This window comes from Physeter macrocephalus, chromosome 15 (genome assembly GCF_002837175.3).
Source record: "Physeter macrocephalus isolate SW-GA chromosome 15, ASM283717v5, whole genome shotgun sequence".
Classification (NCBI taxonomy): domain Eukaryota; kingdom Metazoa; phylum Chordata; class Mammalia; order Artiodactyla; family Physeteridae; genus Physeter; species Physeter macrocephalus.
In genome coordinates, this window is record NC_041228.1 from 36,593,679 (window position 1) to 36,615,801 (window position 22,123).

The 22,123-nt window shown below is 36.4% G+C and overlaps 1 protein-coding gene across 9 annotated transcripts in view; it reads right to left on the reverse strand.

Moving 5' to 3' along the window:
* The window catches only part of VPS13B (vacuolar protein sorting 13 homolog B), an 802,500-nt gene that overhangs the window by 53,389 nt on the left and 726,988 nt on the right, over window positions 1–22,123 (reverse strand). For all 9 annotated transcript variants that reach the window (XM_028500192.2, XM_028500193.2, XM_024115869.3 and 6 more), the window contains exons 44-45: window positions 10,094–10,249; window positions 336–599 (exon numbers count right to left, since the gene is read on the reverse strand). In XM_028500192.2, the coding sequence (XP_028355993.1) occupies window positions 336–599; window positions 10,094–10,249 (420 nt within the window). The remainder of the gene's footprint in view (window positions 1–335; window positions 600–10,093; window positions 10,250–22,123) is intronic.

Consider the following 22,123-nt stretch of genomic DNA (forward strand, 5'->3'; position numbering starts at 1 on the left):
TAAAGCTTCTCAAGTGGGGAGGACACCCTTTATTCCCTCCTGTCCCTCCAAAGCCCTTGTGCATCAGAATCTTTTTCAAGATATAAATCATCTCCATCTGGGAGGGGTAGAGGCTTGGCTATGAGAACTACTGGAACTGATACAAACGCGTTGTCGTGGGATGGGGACGAAAAAGTTTGAGAAATAATATTCAAAGCCTTTTTATATTATTTCAGGCCTCCCCTCTTTTGTATATATCATTTATTAATAAATTAAGTGCTGGACTGAATAAAGAACATAATGAGAAATTTAAAATTTTAAAGCTGCTCTATTCTGGATTGTACTACTTCTCATACCTGAATGACAACACTATACTCAGGGGTCTTGGATTCCAGACACACGTCTCTCGACCAATCTTCATCTCCTTTGGCCTTCACACACAACTCAGTCAGTTCGCTGTCTTCGAGTATGTACGAAGGCAATTTCCGTTTGGCTGTGAGGCAGTCAAAATGTTCTCGAACCACAGCTTGTCCATCTTGACCAATGTAATGCTGAACGACTTTTAGTTCTATGCTTTGAGACAAGTAACTACAGATAATCTGTCTTCCACAGATGATAATCTGAAAGACAATCAATCAATCCATCAATCAATAAGACTTCATCAATTCAGATTCCATGAACTGGAAATACAGGGAAACCTTGGAGATACGGCAGGCTTGGTTCCAGATCAAAACAATATAGCAGATATTGCAACAAAGGGAGTCAGATGAATTTTTTGGTTTCCCAGTGCATATGAAGGTTATGTTTACACTATGCTGTAATCTATTAAGTATTCAAAGCATTAGGTCTAAAAACATTTAAACAGCTTAATTAAAAAATTTTTTTTTGCTAAAAAATGCTAACCATCATCTGAGTCTTTGGCGACTTGTAATCTTTTTGCAATAGTAACATCAAAGGTCATTGATCACAGATCACCGTAACAAAGATAATAATAAGTGAAAACGTCTGAAATATTAAGAGAATTAGCAAAATGTGACACAGAGACATAAAGCGAGCCAATGCTGTTGGATTGCTTGATGCAGGGTTGCCACAAACTTTCAACTGATGAAAACGTAGTATCTGCAAAGCTCAATCGAGCAAAGCACAATAAAACAAGGTATGCCTTGTTCAGACAGAGTAAACTATGCTGATTTTAATGGAAAGAAAATGAAATCGTTAGCTTATTTAGAGAGTACAAGAAGAAAAAGAGGCTTCCAAGAAGAGAAGGGACTTTGCTTTGGTCATGTTGAGTTTGCAGAACTCAAAGGACAGACATGTAGGCAGGATCCATGCCCAGCTACAAATGCTGGTCATGTGCTTGAGAGTGAAGGTGGGACTGGAGATGGGAGACTTGTGAAATTAAAGCCTCACAAATGTGTGCGGACAGGAAGACAGTTTACCTGGAAAAGAGGGTGGAGGCTCAAACCCAGTAACTGACCAAGACCTTAGGTACAGACTCAGGGTGAGAAGTCAGAGAAGGGACGAAGGAGTGTCAGGAGAATGCAGGGTTGCTGAAGCCACGAGAGAAGAGACTGACTGGAAGGTGGTGGTGGATGGTATCGAACAATGTAGCAGTCAAAAAGGAAGGGGACTGGAAACAAGACTTCAGCTCTCATAGCTGAGATGACAATTGTGATCAATTTATTCCCTGCGGCTGATTTCCAAGGGTTTATTGCACTCTTATGCAAAACGAAATCTCTGTGTAAACTGATAATACAAACAACTTTTAACTCAGAAGCCTGATTATATTTTATCGTATTCAGGTTTTTCTTACAGCATAGAAGCATTATCTTTATAAAACACACAGAATTATCCAGTAAACCCATGTATTATTTAACTTTTCATCCAGCTAAGAGTACAGTCCAGAGCAGGCATTAAGAAATATCTCTTGAATTGGTGGAAATTGGAAAGATAACACAAAATTTACTCCTCTGCAGTGAATACTTTTAGAAAGCAAATCCTGTGTAATATGAATTTTCACCATGATTGAGGAAGACAGGACTGTCACATACTGATTTCCTTATTTGTAATATTTTTCCAGGTTATAAAATATATACTAAGTAATACATGTATAGCATGTATGTCTAAGGATATGATGGTTAATTTTATGTGTCAACTTGAATGGGCCATGGGGTGCACAGATATTTTACTCAAACATTACTGTGGGTGTGTCTGTGAAGGTGTTTCTAGATGAGACTAACATTTGAATTGGTAGACTGACTAAAGCAGACTGCTCTTCTGAACGTGAGTGGGCCTTATCATATCAACTGAAGACCTGAAAGAACAAAGAGCCTGAGTAAGAGGGAACTCCTCCTGTCTCACTGCTTGAGCTGGACACTGGTCTTTTCCAGCCTTTGGATATGGACTGAAACATCAGCTCTTCTTGGTACACTAGCCTGCTGGTTTTTGGACTGGAACTACACATCAGCTCTTCTGGTGTTCCAACTTGCAGATGGCAGATCTTAGGACTTCTCAGCCTCCATAATCATGTGAGCCAATTTATAATAAATCTCTCCCTCCCTTTCTCTACGTACATATATATGTATATGTGTGTGTGTACACACATACACCCTACTGGTTCTGTTTTTTTTTTTTTTTTGGAGAACCGTGACTAATACGAAGTATTTTCACAAATTATCTCTTTTATTCTCACAGCAACTGTTCCTGGTGAATTTAAGGTTCCTGGCTTTGTCGCAGAAGAATTTGGAGATGAAGTGATAGGTAAGAAGTGGATTTATTTAGCGAGAAACACACTCACAGACAGAGTGTGGGCCATCTCAGAAGGTGAGAGAGCTTCGAAATGTGGCGTGGTTAGTTTTTACAGGCTGGGTAATTTAACAGGCTAATGAGTGGGATGAGTATTCCAACTGTTTTGGGGAAGGGGTGGGGATTTCCAGGAATTGGGCCACTGCCCACTTTTTGACCTTTTATGGTTGGCCTCAGAACTGTCATGGTGCTGGTAGGTGCGTCATTTAGCACGCTAATGTATCACAATGAGTTGTATAATGAGGCTCAAGGTCTACTGGAAGTCGAATCTTCTGCCATCTTGGACCCAGTTGGTTCTAACCAGTCTTTGTCATGTCCTATGGCTATGTCATTCTTTTAAAGGTTGTGCCCTGACCCCTTCCCTCCTGTTTCACAACCACATAAAACAGGCGCTACAATGACTCCTCATCTTAACAAGGAAAAAAACAGAAGCACAGAGACGTTGAATAACTTTCCTGATGTTACCCAGATGGTCTAACCCAGAGTCTGTGTTGATCACCATCCTGAGTGTCTGTATCTTATAAAATTAATACCTACTAATTAAGAAAACAGAAACAACATAAAGAGAATAAAGGTTGCCCATCACAAGGTAAATGTGGCAGAAACCAGTGGTTCCATTCCAAATAGCTGGTCCCTCCTTTTCCTTTGCTGTTAAAATCACTGATTTGGTTTAGGTCTCAAAAAGCAGCACAGTACTCAGGGAAGGTGGACACCTCCCATGACCCCCATTGGCTGTATCACAGTTGGTACAAGCTAATCGTGGTAATTCCATTATATCTTTGCTAATGATTAGTTTAGGGGTGAACATGGAGCTCTGTTTTGGCGAATAATATAAAAAGGGAAGGCTGCTGAAAGGCTCTGGGAAAGATTTTACTCTTTGATAATAAGGGAGACAATTTGAGAAGGGAAAATCCTCCTTTTTTTTTTTTCTGCCATGTTAGATGTTAGGAGAGGATATAACTTTTGCAGCCATCTTGAGGTCAGGAAGGCAAACTCAAGAGGACAGCAGAGAAGCAGATACAGTACTGAGTTGCTTAATTAACTAACCAACATCCAAGTCTGCCTTCTTCCTTTTTGTTATGTGAGATAATAAACATAAAATAGGAACAATAATAGTATCTGCCTCATTAGCTTGCTATGAAGATTAAAAACCCTATTTTGTAACTTCAAGCTGAAAGCATCCTAATTGATACATTTTCCTATATCATTAGGAGTACTTTGTAACTATCATTTTAAACAAAACTCTTATTTACACAAAAAAATGTGAACAACTATGAACTATTATTTGCCCCAAGCAAATCTGCTAGATTGACAGACCAAAAATTAAAGTCATTGTTGTTTCAACTTGCATTATTTAAATAGTGAGGTTTAGCATTTTCTTAAACATTTATTTTCCAACTATCTACTCCTTTGAATTTTCTTTAGAAGGAACACATCTGTAAAAACCAAGCTATGCTTAACTGTTACATTTCCCCTAGATCCTCTGGACATTATAATCTTTTAAAACAATATTTTCAAAATAACAAACAGGGAAGTCCACTGAACTGTGAGTCCTAAACTAGCACACAAGATTTTCTCTAGCATATGTAGACTAGACTACTCATGATAAGCCTTATGACGCCATAGCATTGCCCAACTTTGAATAAACAATAGAAAGCTCTGAGGCAGTATTTAACTCTGTTCTCATTCCGATGTGTCCAGGCCTGGCCATGTGTGCTCACTGCTCTTGTTTCAGAACCTTTGGGCCCCATGCGATTTAGGAGAGAATTTGGCTGTCTCTCACAGAAACCACAGAATCTCTGCAACCATCTGGGACTCACTTTGTTTAAAGACAAAGATCCTCTTGGTGGGTTTTTATAGTTTCATTTTGAACCAAAAAGCCTGTTAAATAGGCTTTCAAATTTGATAAAAAGAAAACCCTTAAAAGTGGCCAGGGAGGGAAGGCTACTTAGATGAAGGAAAATCCAAAATGGCTGCTCCTTGGAGTGGTGCTCTTCATGGCTGCTCCCTCGCAGGGTTCAGTGAAAGCCATGCCTGCTTTTCTTCAAAGTGGCAACACTTACAATGCCGTTATTTTGAAAATTATGGTTAGAATTTCAAGATTAATTTATCAGTTGAAGACAGCTACTTAATTTTTTTTAATGTAGGGTTTCTCTTTAATACACATTTCCAGGTTTCACACTAATTCCCCTCTTTCCCCAAAGCCACAAAGATGTGTATTGAAGATTTCCACATATGATTTTACTTAGCAGGTTTCAGAACTCTTATTAGATCAGTGCCAAGAAGAATAGCGATATTAAAGAATAACTCCAGAGCACCAGATGCACTGGAAAATGATATCTTAACCATGATGAAAAGTGTATGTATAAAGACACAAATATATATATACATACATTCATATGTACATTTAGGTTTTTAGAGTGGTAAAGCTTTCCTCAGTGAAGGGATGGAAAACACAGAAGCAAATATATGTGCATGAGTAGTTGTATAATGTACAAAGTCCCTGAGAATTCTAGGTGTGGTCCATTTTCACTGAATTGGGGAAATGAGAGGGGTACAGGAAAGGCAGGGTACAGGTAACCAAACGTCATTGTTCAAGCAAGCTTTAGCCAGTTCTCCATTGTCCAGTGGTGTATTAATGCAGTTAAGGTACATCAGAGAGCTGCACACACTATCCTCCCCAAACGGGGCTTCATAATTAGGCAGCTGCGGTTTATTGCAAATTTCCAGGCCCAGGTGGGGTAGAAGGAAAGAAGCGAAGATGTGAGGGAGGCAGGAATTCACAAAGCTCTTCTGGAAGCGTGGTTCCTATCTTCCTAACCTGGCCAACTGAGGAAATCCTGTCTCTGACGTCCTTTAGTGCCGATCTTGAATGTTAGTTAATCTACCCTGACCATAAAAAAAAATCCAATTTAAAAAGAAATAATACATTCTTGCGTGTCTGTGTGAGAGAGAGAGGGAGACAGAGAGAGAGACAGACAGACAGAGAGGGGGAAAGAGACAGAGAGGGAGGGAGAGAGGGGAAAGGCAGAAAAACACTGACTAGAAAGGTTTTTTACAATATTGATACATGCAACAGTTGGTTTGAGGTTGGCATGGTGGTCTGCTGAACCTCGTATTACCTGGGTTCAGTATAACCCACTTTCCATTTGCTTCATTCTAGGTTAAACGAATTGCTGTTTCTGTGTTCTAATTCTCCCTGCTTTGCTTTTTTTAAAAAAATTTATTTATTTATTTATTTATTTATTTTATATGCGGGCTCTTATTAGTTATCTATTTTTTTTTTTTTTAGTTATCTATTTTATACATATTAGTGTATACATGTCAATCCCACTCTCCCAGTTCATACCCCCCCACCCCACTGCTGCTTTCCCCCCTTGGTGTCCGTACTCTGCTAAGATTGAGCCCAATATAGGGCTCAATCTCATTTGATGATGACAAGAAATGCTACAACTCAAAATATAAGTTATATGTGTATATACCTTCCATGATAGTGGGAATGTAAAATGGACTTTCCCAGTTCCTGTGGGAGAAGAAGACACTTCCTCTCAAAAAGGTAAATGCAATGCAAGGGCTGGTTATGCTTCCATTATTGCTCTCCAAAGAATCCTTTCCTATTTGGCTAGATTTGACTTTTTTTTTAAAGAGTATTTATTATAAATGAGGTAGAAGCAGAGAAAAGCGTGAGAGGCATTCCCCACAGAAAAGGATTATTAACATTTACCAGTACAAATAACATTTGGAAAAGTTCTGAAATGTGATTTGGCACCAGATGCCTTAAAATCTGTATATTTGACACTAACAGAGAGAGTGATTAAAAGAACTACTTAACTTTCAATGTATGGAAATTTTTTTTAGTTCTGATTTGAACCCCTCATAAATATTTAAGATTTAAAAAATGCTAATGGTTTGAAAAACTCAGGAAATCAGCAGAAGTTTTAGAACAAATATATATTTAATTATTTAAAAGATCAGTGTAGCCCCAACAAGACTCTGGTAAGACAAAACGATGAATTTTGTCTAAGGAATAAAGTACATCTTTTTAATTTGGGGATGTGCATCAAGCACCACAAAAACATTCATATCCTTTGCGCAGGTAATTAAAATTTATAGCAATTTATTTTGACAGACTCAGAAATTTGGACATATATTTCTACACAAAGATATTTATTTAAGGATCTATTAGAGTAACCAACTGGAAATTAACTAAATGTCCAACAACAAGGAAATGTCTACATGGGGTTTGATATACCATATGGTAAATCATTATGCAACCACTAAAGGGATAACTTCAGGAATTTTAAATAACATGAGAAAATAAGCATTATATAATGTTAAGGGAAAAAAAACAAGTTGAAAAACTGTAATTACAATCAGAGTTCAAGTTGGTTAAAAGATATCTGCATAGAAAAAAAGAGTAGAAAAAATAAACCAAAGGAATAATAGAATATATTTTTTGGTTGGTAGATTTATGGGTAATTTTAGTTTTCTTCATTAGGCTTTTCTGTGTTTCCAGATATACTTTATAATAGTTAACATAAAAATAACACTGTGAACTAGCATTTATTGGGTGCTTTCTTTTATAAAAGGAATATGAAGCATAGAAAGGTTAAGAAATGTGCCTAAGGTCATATAGGTAATAAGTACTAGGACTGAGAAATCTTTTCCAATCAGAAAAAAAGTAGGTAAAGTTTTGTGAGAATTAAAAAAAAAATGTGTTTTTTCATGACCAACTTTTTGGGCTTGTGATATACTGTTGCAATAGCATCTGCTCAGGTACATTGTATGTATTAATTTATCCCTGAAATTTAATATCATTTCGTGAAAGTAGATAAATCTATGGCAAGAATAAGGCATTAATACAGCAACACAAAAAAGTTCAACCAGCATTACTCATGCCTGGGAATATTTCATTATTGTAATTGTAACTAAAATTTATTGGACTATGACAATGGGCCAGGCACTGTTGTAAGCACTGTACATATACAAACTCATTTAATTCTCATACTTAGTTCATGAGAGAAGGCACTATTATTACTATTCCCATTTTAGAAAAGTGATTCACAAAGGTTAGATAACTTGCTGATGATCACGCAGCCAGCAAGGTTGCCTGTGATCTTAACCACCAAGGACATTCCTTGAAAAGATTTCTCCACGGAAGGACCCTGCCTTTCCACTGACTGGTAAATGTTCTAGCAACCACATGCCAAAAGACTTGAATGAATTGGGAAACTTCAGACCAGAGCTATGGTGGTCAAGTCACCTGAGAACTTGTTAGAAATACAAATTATCATGCTATACCCAAGACCTGTTGAATCTGAAACTCTGGGGGTGGGACCCAGCAATCTGTGTTTTAAGAAGCCCTCCAGGGGATTCTGATATATACTCAAGTTTGAAAACCACTAGCCTAGAGGGAAAGAAACTAAGGGGAAATATTCTACCTCCTCTCATGTTTTTGGAGGGCTGTAACATAGAGGAGAGGTAACAAGTTGTGTGCTTTTTGCGTATGCCTCACAAGTTCTGAGGAATGGTAAAAACTGGCTGAATGGTGACAGATTTTGGCTCAAAATTAGGAAAGAATTTCATTAACAGCTGGAAGTAACCAACCATGGGAAGGGCTGATGTGTGAGAGAATGAGACTCTCATCGTTTGGAGTATTCAAACAGATGCTGTATGACCTTTTCTCAGGCATGCTGGTGAATGGGAAGATAGACAAAGCATTCTTGAGAGACCATGAGTGACAGAATCAGAAAACCAGTGTGTATTGGGTAGATATTTGTTGAGAGCATATCCATGTAAGAGAGCTCTAAGGCCAGATAGGAGAGACACTTGTTCTTATGACTTTCCAGCTCAAAGCCCACACTAGCCACACTGGTCCCCTCAGGAGTCCTTGGGTAAGACACATTTGTCCCATATTTGTATCTTTATTTATCCTATACTGCTGACTTGGAATGCCCTCTCTTAATCTAAATTCGACATGTTTTGTAAAGCCCAGATCAAGTCAAATCTTCTTAGTGAAACCTCTAAATTCCTTTCACACTTACTGTCAGTCGTACACATTGTTGGGTTTATATAAATTTACATTTTAAGAGCAAAGATTGTGTTACATGCTTAGTGTCTTTCATTTTTCCCTGTTCTACAGGAGGCGATCAACAAATACTTGGAGGAATGGTCAGTTGACTGGGAAGACTCTTCCATGCTTCTTGTCTGAGACTCCTCTGCTATAGGTTTCTTTTTCACTTCTGTTGCCCACAATAATGAGAACATGAAGTCCAGCTCCCTGATTAGGTGCAGGCCAAGAATGTATATGGTATAGGTCCTACTGTTCACCTCACCAGTTGCTTCCTGCCTGCCCCTGGCATACAGCAATGGAGTAGCCCCAGGTGCTCAATACGGAAAGCTCCCTTTTTCCTTTTCTAGGGACTGAGTGCTGTCTCTATCACGTCCTCAGTTCACATAAGCTCTGGATAGACTGTTACAATCCAGATGCAGATGTATATGTTAAAACTCTTATGACAAATCCAGTTATTATGTGTGCAGTGAAGCCAGTTTTCAGATTTTAATACTTCCTTTTTTTCTTTCTACTCTTGTCATATGCTCCACGCTTGAAAAACATCTTTTAAAAACCACATTTTTCACATCTTAAGAACACAAAAAAGTGTCAGATACTTTTTTTTCCCCTTTGCAGTCTTAGAACTTCAAAAACAGCCAAAAGGAAGTTTTATAAAATATATAAAAATATGTGCTGAGAGCTGAAGTTTTATATGCCAAGAGTTAGATTGCAGTGAATTTTTACTGCAGTTAATATTAACTCCTAGGAAAAGAAAGCCTTCTGGAGACCCAGGCCCACTCTGTCATGGGAGAGAATCACAAGACTTTTGCGCCGGTTATTCTTACATGTGTGAGTCAACTCCCGGTTATCCACTGTTGGATTATCCAGAGTCCCCACCATCCTTGACTTCTTTTCCTTCTCAGTAAAGACGCTTTGGCTATTTCACAGCTCATTAGCACCTCCACCAGAAGGTAGGTGGTGACACAGGGAGAAGAGGTGAAATGAAAATCAGTGAAGTTTACTGCTTGTTAGCAGCTCTTGTAAAAGACGTGGGACAAGGGGTATGAAGCCATCATCATCATCAGGAAGATCAACAAGCACTTATTAAGTGCTCGTGTGCATGGTAGGAGTAGGCATAGCTGGGCATGGCAGTGTGATTTTTTTTTTAATTGATATTTTCATTTCTTTAAGTTTCCCTTCCATTAATTACATCAAATGATTAAGAGTTGTCTGGGCCATGAACACAAAGAAACTTACCTGTTTTTGTACTCCACTGAGTTGCTGAACCTTGATGATCAGTGAAGCAGTTCGACCCTTGTACTGAATAGTTCTAATAAAAGTCCCAGCATGGTCCACACTGAAGGGCTCTGACCAACGCCAATTGCCCCAGCCTTCAATACAGATGTGTAACAGCTGGAGAGGAAAAACAACACTCGTCATAATGCCAAAAGTGCCAACAAAAACGAGCCCTAAAATGAAAGTCTCGTTGCTGGAAAACCTTCCTATCTGTAATATTTAGCATCTGTTTTCTTTCTAACCTGCATTATTCATCCACTTCCAGCTTATTCAACCAGGCTAAGAATAGCAAATATGCCAGCCACATAGAGTCAATGTGGTTTTCCAGATCACATTTTAAACCTTCTTAAAAATAACTGTCCTATCAAATGGTAAAAGGCCTGTTGAACATTTGAGGAAAGACCATTTCATTCATCTGGAGGACAAGAAGGCTGAAATGTGAGATCAAAGAATCGTGGTCTTGGCTGATAGTTTATTCCTTCTTCTGGCTAGACAGTAATTAAAGCTAAATTTGGTTTGTAGCATTATTTTTGACCCAAATTGCCGTTCCTTATTTTTTCTTTTGATTAAGAACAAAACAGCAATTTGAAGATGCAGTTCATTTAATACAGTCTACTTATGAGATCACATATATCAAAGTAGAAATACCTTTAACATTTTGAATGTGTGAGAAAATGTCTCTGTTCTACTTTTTTCTAGCATGTATTTATTGTTGACTTTTACCAGTTGAGTCTCCTGATCCACATTCACATTTATTCATGCAGCATTGTCACTTTTGGTAATATTTAGATTTCTTTCATGGTCATCAAATATTTTCTGTTTCTACTCCTACCCACTAACTGCAATTAAATATTCCAAACTTAATTCCACTAACTGAACAAGTATTCTAAAACAACAATAATGACTGCTTCTTTAGGATACATATTTAAATGAAAACAAACAATGTTCTATATGATTACTAAGTATAAGGAAATAAAACTGACATTTTAGGAAAAAGATTTAGATATACAAACTGAATATTTTCCTTCATATAATATACAATTTTTTAAAAGAGCTAACCAAAGGCTAATCACATGAAACATTTTCCAAATTAACAGAATGAATAAAACTTTGAAAATATTATGTAAGAGCTATCATAATAGGCTCTTAAAATAAATACATTAAGGACTTACATGGGAATTGCCATAACAATAAAAGTTTTTTGATGGAAACATTATTTTTTAGTTTTAGCTTCGGGAGGAACCCTTATAAAGTGCTTTAATTTGAAAATTTCCCAGGGTCACTGGTCATCACAATGTGATTTTTTTGGTGGAAAACTGAGAGGGTTTTTTTGTTTTTAAATATCTTAAAATATTAAATAAACTCTCCTATCTCATCTCCCTGCTTTTAATATGGCCCCACTCCAGTTCGTCCTCCATACCATTGCCAGTGATCTTGTGAAATCAAAAGGCTACCATTCAGATGACTTCTAAAAAAGAAGTCTACCAGCTAAAAAAAAAAAAAAAATTCCTGGACAGCAAATAAAATACCTTTAGGGAAAATGTGATTTTATATACATTCTTCAACATAAAAGTACCAGAGTATCTTTGATGTTTAAATATTAGTTACAGAAAAAAAAAAAGAAAAACAATAGTGGTGTTTGGAACCATTTCAGTTTTTTGTAGCAGCAACTGGGAATAAAGCTCAGGGTACACACAAAACTAAAAGAAACAAAGAAAGTTGTTTTCTTTGGAGAGACTAGTAGCTGGAAATGACAAAAAAATAATGAGGTAAGGTACTTAAGGTCAAGCTCAGCTGTATTTTTCTTGAAAATTCTACAGCCTCTAAAGAAAGTTTTAATGTACACAATGTAATTTTAATTGAGGAGTGTTCACATTTGCATCTGAGCTCAGTTTTAGGTAGCTCATTCTGTGTACACAGCTTTTAATGACTGAATGTCACCAAGGAGTATGCTGGCAGGTTTCACTTGGCAGCTATTTGTTCTCAAAATGTTGGCACATATATTTTCTTTGAATTGTGAAAATTCAGATACATTTGGAATTAGTTCACACAGAAAAGTTAAGTGGGAGAAAAACATGACGTTTCTCCCCACACGCATGACCAACAGAATATTTGTAATGTTTGGCTTACAGTTAAAAAGCATCTAAATATCATTGGCAATTATATATATATAATTTAATAGGAAAGGAATGACATTCCTTGGAGAGAAAATCTACAAAAAGGAATTCAGGAGGCCTAGTGGTACTTTAGTCCTCCTTCCCATGGTGTAAGTGATTTGGGCACTAGACAGGGGTGCTCAGATACGCCTGGACATCAAGTGAGGGTGGGAAGTTCTGTTCCTGTTGGACCAACTCGCTCAATTTCACTGCTATGGGTACTGAAAAGTCTCCATTTAATAACAAGTACCCATCTGCCTGTTTTTATTTCTATACCGAAGAAACTATAAAATCAGGCATAAAAATGTGAAATTTGTGTTAGACTGCCTAATCCTAATGAGACTTCTTTCTATTATTCATCCAATACAGTTTTATTATACAGATACTATAAGGAAGGCAATATGCTAAGAACTATAGAGGAAATAAAGAGAAGAGCTTTGGTCATTGTCCCACAAGGAGCTTAAGATTTTACAGGGAAAATAAGGCATGCATAACTAACCAACAAGAGGCATTATGAGAGAAGTCTAGAGAAGAGAGGGCTTGTTTAGGCTGCTGTGATTGGGAGAGCTTCCTGAAGCATTTGGGTCTCAGAGCTGGGGTAGGATTTCAACTAGTAAGGATGACAGTCATTTCTGGGCCAAGGGGACAATCTGAGAGGTGAAGCCAGAAGGTTTGCTTGGGGCAAAGTTAATAGTCTCAACTGGTTGGAGAAAAAGGAACATGTAAAGAAGAGTTAGGGATAGGTCAGAGAAGTAGACCTAGATTGTGGCCAACACTGAAGATTTACTAAGCTAAGGAATTTGTGCTTTATTCAGGAATTAGCCTTCTGTAGAGATGAGCAATGTGTTGAAAGGATGGTGAGAGCAGAGTGTGGAGGTCAGGACAACTGCAACAGAATGAGAAACAGGAGAAAGGAAGCAATGGGCTTAGCAAAATATTACTATCCATTCTGCCTGGAGTCCAAGATATCTTTAAAGTTCTCTTATCAATTTGGAAATTTTCTTTCCCCTTTTTTCTATTAAGTTTCCCTTATGGACTCACTTCCTTTACCACCTTTTCCATTCAGGCTTTTCACTCTCTGTGGCCTACTTAGCTAGTGTCTAATATTTTCCATTGTGGGGGAAAAACAAAGTCAAATACGAACCACTCTTGTTTGAACTTTTCAATGGGAACTGAAACTAAGTATAAGGCAGGTTGTACAGTAGCCACACTCAATGGAAGGTCTCAAGGGGCTACGTTTATTTTTTTCTAGCAGATCCTCCCACTCCAGGGCTGCACTGGCAGCAAGATTAAATTCCACTGAAGACCTCAAATGGGAGCATAGAACTTTCCACTCATTTTTTTGAATAAAAAATAAAACTTAAACTGAATTACTGATCAGAGGCTTGGGGATCAGCTCTCAGGACCACCCACAGGTACATCCAAGGGAGAATTCCGGAATCGACAGATTACAGAGGAAAGAAAAACAAGATGAAATCTAGGATAATAGGGCACACCAAGGAAGAGAAACAGAGAGGGGATGGTTAAGAAAAATTTTTAAATTGTATCTTAAATATAAATGAAGGTACTAGATACTTTTCTGTGAACTTTACTTCACTATTCGTTTTAAAATTGTTATCAAGATGATTTCTACTTAATCAGAAATTGAAAGTTTGTCTTCAGAGTCACTTGTATATTTTTTGCATTTTACAGTAACTTACTGTAGAGTAATATGTAATGCTCTAAAAAGAAACTGAAAATTACATAACTTCAAAATATTTCTCCAGGGACTTCCCTGGTGGTGCAGTAGTTAAGACTCCATGCTCCCAAGGCAGGGGACCTGGGTTCAATCCCTGGTCAGGGAAGTAGATCCCACATGCATGCCACAACTAAGAGTTCACATACCACAAATAAGGAGCCCGCCTGCCGCAACTAAGGAGCCCAGCTGCTGCAACTAAGGAGCCCGCCTGCCGCAACTAAGGAGTCAGTGAGCTGCAACTAAGAAGCCCACCTGCTGCAAATAAGACCCGGTGCAACCAAATAAATAAATAAATATTAAAAAAAAATTCCCCCAATCCATTGTATTCTTTGTAGAAATTTTAGGAGTTCTAAAAAATTAATGTGAAATGCAAGTGAAATATGCTACTGAATATATATATAATAAACATATAGTATATAATGTATATTTATATATATATTAAAGCTTAAGCATCGTATTTGTTTTCTAAACTTCTAAACTTATATCTATATCCCAAGAGCTTAGTGCATTGTAGTCATTCAATAAAATATTTGTTGAATAAATGAATCAGGATTATTGAAAAATAACCCAAAGTAGATATTCAAAACTTTTAGTGGCAATATTTGTTCATAAAATAATATCATAAAATGAGAATCAAATCAAAATATTCAGAAACAGTTCCTATTTTGAATGACTTTTCAATACGGGAGATTTGCTTTATGTGGATAACAACAGTAGATTAAACTATAAATCAATGCAATCCCTCAGATCTATAATTCAGACATTGCAATATTGATATTAAAGCATAAAGTAGAGCCCAAATGATACACTAGATGAGCATCATGAGGGAAAATTAAGTTAAAATATTAAAACATTCTTGTCTATCTAAAATAATATCTGAAAAGCTACAGATCAAATTAAACAGATCAGTGTTAAACTGCTTGTTTGGAATGCATAAGTCGAACTGATAGTACATTTCACACCAATAAACTAACACGAAAACAAAATAAAATATGTTGCTCATTATTGCTTTTTTTAAGGCAGTTGAATTTCAGGATGTTCAGAGTATCTGAAATAATGCTGAAAACCAGGTAGAAAAATGTCTAGATAATTGCTAATGCTTGGTGTCACTCTGATTCAATACTGGAACTCTTAGAACCCTATATATCCTTTTACTTTTATAGAGCACAGCCTAAAAGAATGATAAAGTAGAAATAAGTCAAATTGAATTATTTTCTAGTGGACAGCTTGGACTCTTTGATGCAGTGTATTTTGGAGGAAAGAGGAGAAAGAAAAAGAAACCTTTCCAAATCAACCTTTCAGGAGGTGATATAAGTCACTGTTATCCCACAAGTATCATGACACAAAATATGAGGGCTTGTAGGTTTTCTCTCAAGATTGTTTGAATTAAATGAAGGCTACAGATCAGCATAAAATAACCTCTTACAAAAGAAGGGAAACCTGGCACACTCACAAAATGTTGGTTAGAATGAAAATTGTAGCTGGAGGGTAATCCTTGTATCAAAAATCTAAGTTTCAGATACTCACTGGGCTCATCAATTCTAAACAGGAATTTATCCTGATATAATAATTATACATATGTGCAAAGATTTACCTAGATGTAGGTTTATTCCAGAATTGTTTTAATAACGAAAATTTGGCATTACTAGGAAATTAGTCATATGAAATATATTAAAAACAATAATAGTTATCAGTTGTTAGACACATACTATGTGTCAAGCAGTGGGCTGTATTTTATATATTTTCTCATTAATTCCTTAAAACAATCTTATGTGGCAGTTGATTTTGTTTTATTTTATGGATGAAAAAGCAAGCTGAGTTACAGAGAGGCTGTGTGACCTCCCCAGGGCCACAGTGCTGAAGAGGGCCAGGTATAAGATTTGAACTGAGGTATGCTTACTCAGAGCCTCTTATACTTAGGATCCTCTCAAGCCATTGAGAAAAACTCACAGGATGAAAAAACGTGAACAATATTACTTAGACAAAGATTAACCAGAAAAGGAGCACATTACAAAAAGATATGTGCAGTATACATCCCATTTTTGTAAAAGGAACAAAAAGTATAGATTCCTATTCCTAAGGGAGAAAATGGCTAGAAATATACCAGAATGCTAACAGTACTTATCTTGGGGTTGTGGGGTTATGGGTTTTAAGTTTCCTTTTTGTGTGTGTTTTTGTGTGCTTTTACGTAATTTCCAAATTTCATACTATAAATATGTATTACTTTGCAATCAGATAAAAATTAATGTTATTAAAATGAAAAAAAAAGTCTAATAGAAAGCATACAGAGCCTGCATTTCAAGTAAAAAGAAATTAGACATTTTTATTTTAAAAACTCAAATTCAGCTTCCTGCATGAAGTTTCCCCATTTGTCCTAGTCAGCTTTGCCATTTGCTCTGTTGGCACTTTGCTAAAAGGGTGACATGGGCCTCAGTTTATCTCTGAGGCCTCCACCACTGGCTCCTCACACAGGGTCTGGCTTGCTGTATACTTACTCACTTGATTCTTGGAGCAGTTTAATTTGAGGTTTTTTTCCCCTAGGGCAATAGTTTTTTTCTTCTTTCCAATTTAGCAAATATTCTTAGGATCTACATCTATTAAATGTTCACCATAAGCCAACTAACTGTACTATACATGGTGGAGATAAAGACAAATGAGACACACACACCGAAAATGCTCACAATATAGTGGGAGAGATATTTCACCAGAAAAAGTATAGTGCAAAAATTCATGAGAGGAAGGAAAAAATTGTTGTAGGACTCCAGAGGTATTATGCTTGGGGAAATTAAAAGATTGACCAGAGATTGACATATTTTACTTACCCAAAGAAATAACATGAAAAAAAGACATATTGAAATAGAATAAAAGATATACAGGACTGTTACTTCTGATAAACGAAAGCAGGTGACAACCTAACTTGGAGTGGTTCTTTCTGTACAAAATTGACGTCTAAAAACCACATTGATTGCATTACAACCAAGACAAGTCATAAAAGTAGCAAACTATGGCTTTAAACCTTTGTGCAAACAACTTGTCAATGTAATTTGGAAAATTAACTTTATATTATGAACTCATCAGCTTACATTCCTCTAACAGCTTTGACCATAACCCAAATGGAACCATTGAATTTTGATCCTGGAAAAGAAAGAGGCATACTCGAACAAAAAAATCATTGTTTCAAGAGGTCAGATCTTGCTCTCAGGCAACCAAGAGGCATGTGTGCAGATTCTGGGGGATGGAGGAGAGTTGAGAGTTAGGGAGAGGACCTGCCTGAGAGAGACTGGTACAGAAAGGGAGGATGAAGAGGCAGTGAACTCTTAGGTCAGGAACTGCCACTTACCCTCAGAGCATCCGTCATCAATAAACACCGGGGATTAAGGCATTAAAGGCACTGCAACACAGTAACTGATAGTTGTTGGGCTGTTTGAAATAATGCTATTAACTATCTTCCTGGTCTTTCTATATCTAGTCTTAAATAGTAAATTATTTATTTATTTTACCACTGTATTTTATGAATGGTCATCACAAGACAAACATAGATGAAGAAAGAGTCAGGAAAAAAATAAACAAATAAACAGTAGTTGTGAATGAGGGAAACTGTAGCTTTTTATGACTTTTGACAATTCAGGATAACAGAGAAGCATGGGAGGATGAAGAAGCTTTCACCTCTGTATAGTTGAGAATATTAGGAAATGCCAGCTGGAAAATGGGAAGTGGAATAGGAACTGACTTTATTATCTGGCCCTGTAGCTGGAGATATGAGAATAAAAATCCCACCATTCCTCAAATGATAATATAGTATAACCAAGGGCAATTCATATGATACAACCATTAATAAATAGCAAAAGTGACATGAAAATAAGCCATGAGACCTATGAAAAGATACTGCGAAGCAAAGGAAAAAGCCTATCATCTTAGAAAATAAGGGGAAGAGACTAGTTAATCATAAATACCCAGTTGCAGAATTCAGGGGAAAGAAATCAGGAAAGGTTTTGGTTTTCTCTAAAAGTATGCAAAAATACATGATTTCTATAAAACTGTAGAAAAATACTGAGAGGAAAGAAGAGTCTAGTATAAATAGAAAACAGCCTGAAGTTAAAAAAAACTAGATGATATGAAAAGGAAATTAGATAAGAAATAAATGCAAGGAAACAAAGAATGCATTTGCAGAATAACAATCTACACTGATGCAAGTAGAGCAAGTATGAATAATTACTATGGAAGGAAAACTTGAAAATCTTTATAATTGTGCAGAGCAAAAAGAGAAATAGATAAAGAAATGTGAGAGAAAATGGCATAGGTATGAAAGAAAAATGACGTATATAATTATTATAAAGAAAGAAATAATGCTTTCATATATCTATTCATCTTCATGGTTTTAAAACAGTATGTGTCACTTCATCATACAGTTTATGATAAATCATTTGAATTTCCATGAGTAAACAGGATGTCAAATGGCCCACATCTAGCAAACATTAAGGCTTAATCAATGTTTCAGTGTATCTATAATCAAGTCATAGAAACTTTTTAAAAATTAAAAAAGATTTCTCATAAATAACTACAATCTGTATTCCAGAATTTATTTATGGTTTTTCATTGTTCAGACATTAGTCTCTGTTCAATCTATTATGGATATTTACATACTTAAGAGAAAAATCAGTTAAAAAAAGAAGAAAAAGTAGGGTGAAGAGTAGTGGCACTTTGAATTTATACATTATCTAAAAGACAATAGGATGCTTAATGGGTATTCTTTGCTAAAAAGTTACCTAAATTGAAATTATCTAAATTAGGGAAAAATAATTTACCTCACAGCCTCCTGGAGATTGGCGTGCTGTGTAGACACTCTCTCTTGACAGAATGATAGTCATGCTCTTGGTTAGACCCAACTCTTCAGTGGAAGAGATAAGGGTATGTTGGATGGAAATAATAAAGGATACTGTAGGTAAGCTGAGAAATGGAAGCCAATAAGATAAGAAACTGGAGATACTGTTTGATAGTCATTCAGACCTGGATAAATGTTCTGAGTTTGTGAGCCAAATTGTCAGCTTTTGTTTGTTTGAAAATCAATTTTGACTAAATACAAATATAAACCATAGAGAAACCTAACCAAAGTTTGAATAAAAATTTTCTTTTAAATTGTTCTTTTAAATTTTCTTTTAAAATGTTCATTCATCATTTAGCAAAATTTAGTTTAATGTAATGTAAAATATGTAATGTAAAATGTAAAATAGAAGACATTGCCAACATGTGTCCTAAGAGAAGATCAAGTAGTTCTATGTAATCTGTAATTTATTTTTAGTGATCATGGCCATTTAGACAATTATAATTGTTATCCCTAATTTTTAATTAGAAAAAAAAGTCATCAGATGGATATAAAAGAAATCCAAAATTTTTACAGTTATTTATTTTCATTTAACTAAACTGCCTTGCCATACTAAGAAAACATTTTCATAAAGGTTAAATAAAGTATTTCATGGCAACCGCTGCTTCTTAGTGCCTGTATAACAAGAAACATGAGCCAGCCAAAGTTGTGCAAGTTGGTTTTCTTTCCCAGTAAGGGAATGTGGTATCTAAGACCTTGTCCTAACTCATTTTATCCCCAAGTGTAAGTCAAGCAAGTCAAATATGAACTAATGCCTGAAGGGAAGTCCCTGACTCCAAAAGTATGGATTATTTCACATTTATCTTAAAATCTGCTCTCAGAGTTCTTAAAATTCACTAACTTGGCAAGTCAGGAATTATCATGAGAAATGAAATAATTTCATAACTATGAAGTCATCCAACATTCCATGCATCTGACACTCATTGGGCTTGGCCATGTCTTGGGCATTATTTTGACCTTTAGATAATGAGCTCTTCAATATCCTGTTCAGCATGGAAAGAATTAAAAAGTGCCACAGTATAATAGGTATGCCATTGTCTTTAATAGAGTTAATGCTTTTGTTACACAGGCTTGTGGTAACAGGTTATGATTAAACACAATCACATTCTGTACGCTGAAATCTTTGTAACATTCTTAATCAGTATTTCCCATTACTTAAAAATGGCAAAACACCATGCTTTAATGGTCCAGCTGCACTCCCTTTCTCCAAGCACTCTGTATTAAAATTCACATTTAAAATTAGTTCAGTCAAGGACCTTTATGTTTAGACATCAAGAATTCACATTTGCAGAGCACTAGCTTGTGAAGAGCCTTTGAGTGTCTTGTAAAAAGCTTAAGGAATCCTCAGTTACATTTTTCTCCAAAGCTATATTTCAATATCTAAAATTTATTGCCAGAGAAGGGACAGAGAGACCATTAGCAGCACCAGCAGTCATTCCTCCGGGTGCTTCACAGTTGAAATAATCCCCAGTTGTGCCCTTTCATGCAGGCTTGTAGAAAACTCCAGAAATCAGCCCTGGGACTGGAAAAAGTGCCCTATCACAATCCTATCTTTGCCATTTCTTTATGACTTTAAAAGTCTTAACCAGGTCATGCTGCAAACCATTTTTACAAAGAAACTTTGAAACATATAGGAAAAGGAAAACTCAATCCCAAACTTCTGCCTCTCATTTAAATGGAGGAAGTGTATTTCCCAACAGTAAATGAAGACATTCCAAATATCTCTATCCATTAGATACTTAATGACCAAAACTGTTAGGGCCCCATTTACTGGTGACTTCAACAAGGCACGACAACCTTCCTCACAGAATGTAAGTGTCCTGGAATCTCTCAGGAAACTGAAAATATTTTAAGAGAGAAAGGTGAAGAGACTGAGTCTACAGTCTACTATTTTGCTGTTTCAATGACTGCTTAGAACTAAAATAAAAATGCAGTTTTTGGTGACTGGATAGTAGGCCTCGGGTACTCAAGTGGAGTCAGTGTTTACAGAATATTTTGGATTAAAATCCTTGCCAGATGGTCCCAAGAACTGTTTACCTCACTGTTGATTTTAGCTATCTTAATGTCAGCAACAATAAAAAGAAGCTTGTTTCTGCCACTGGGGAGCAAAGGCATACAATCCTTCCTCCCTAAATGGAATTGCTAGTTGTGGACAGCTGTGCCCTACACAACAGCAAGGGTGTTACTGTAGTTTCTGGGAGTCTATTTCCATGATTAGAGAAAGAGACAATATAAGGCAAATTTAACTTGAAATAATGTCTACTTTAAATCAATAATATTTGGTAATTGTACTTTTAGTTTATGATAAACAATAAAACTTCTTCAGAGCTAAACACAAGTAGGAAGAGTTGGACATGCATGTGGACCTGAAATTTGGTCTCCTTTGAAGTACACTGCTAGTCCCCTCCTGTAGCATTTTCCTATTTTATAATAGTTTTCATCAGAGGCCACTGGGAGGCCAAAGGGGTAGAGGTAGGGGAGACCAGGAGCTACCCCTAATTACAAGTCCAACTGTACTGACAGCATACAAAAGCATACATTTTGAGATCAGAGGATCTCTTTTTGTGTGTCTATATAATACTCATAAAGGCATCCAATATGATGCAAAGAATGCTGTTTACAATGTTCATATTGTGAACATAAGCTTTTAAATCTATGTTCTTGAGAAATGTCAGATGTTATGAGAAATCTCAACATTTATTTATTCAGTGAACACTTATCATATGCCAGTTATGAGCAAGATACTGTGGAAAATCACTTTTTTATTTTTGTATTTTTTTAACATCTTTATTGGAGTATAATTGCTTTACAATGGTGTGTTAGTTGCTGCTGTATAACAAAGGGAATCAGCTATATGTATACATATATCCCCATATCCCCTCGCTCTTGCATCTCCCTCCTACCCTCCCTATCCCACCCCTCTAAGTGGACACAGAGCGGCAAGCTGATCTCCCTGTGCTATGCGGCTGCCGGGTTCTCAAATCCATTCTCTACGGCTGTGTCTTTATTCCTGTCCTGCCCCTAGGTTCTTCATGACCTTTTTTTTTAGATTCCATATATATGTGTTAGCATACGGTATTTGTTTTTCTCTTTCTGACTTATTTCACTCTGTATGACAGACTCTAGGTCCATCCACCTCACTACAAATAACTCAATTTCGTTTCTTTTTATGGCTGAGTAATATTCCATTGTATATATGTGCCACATCTTCTTTA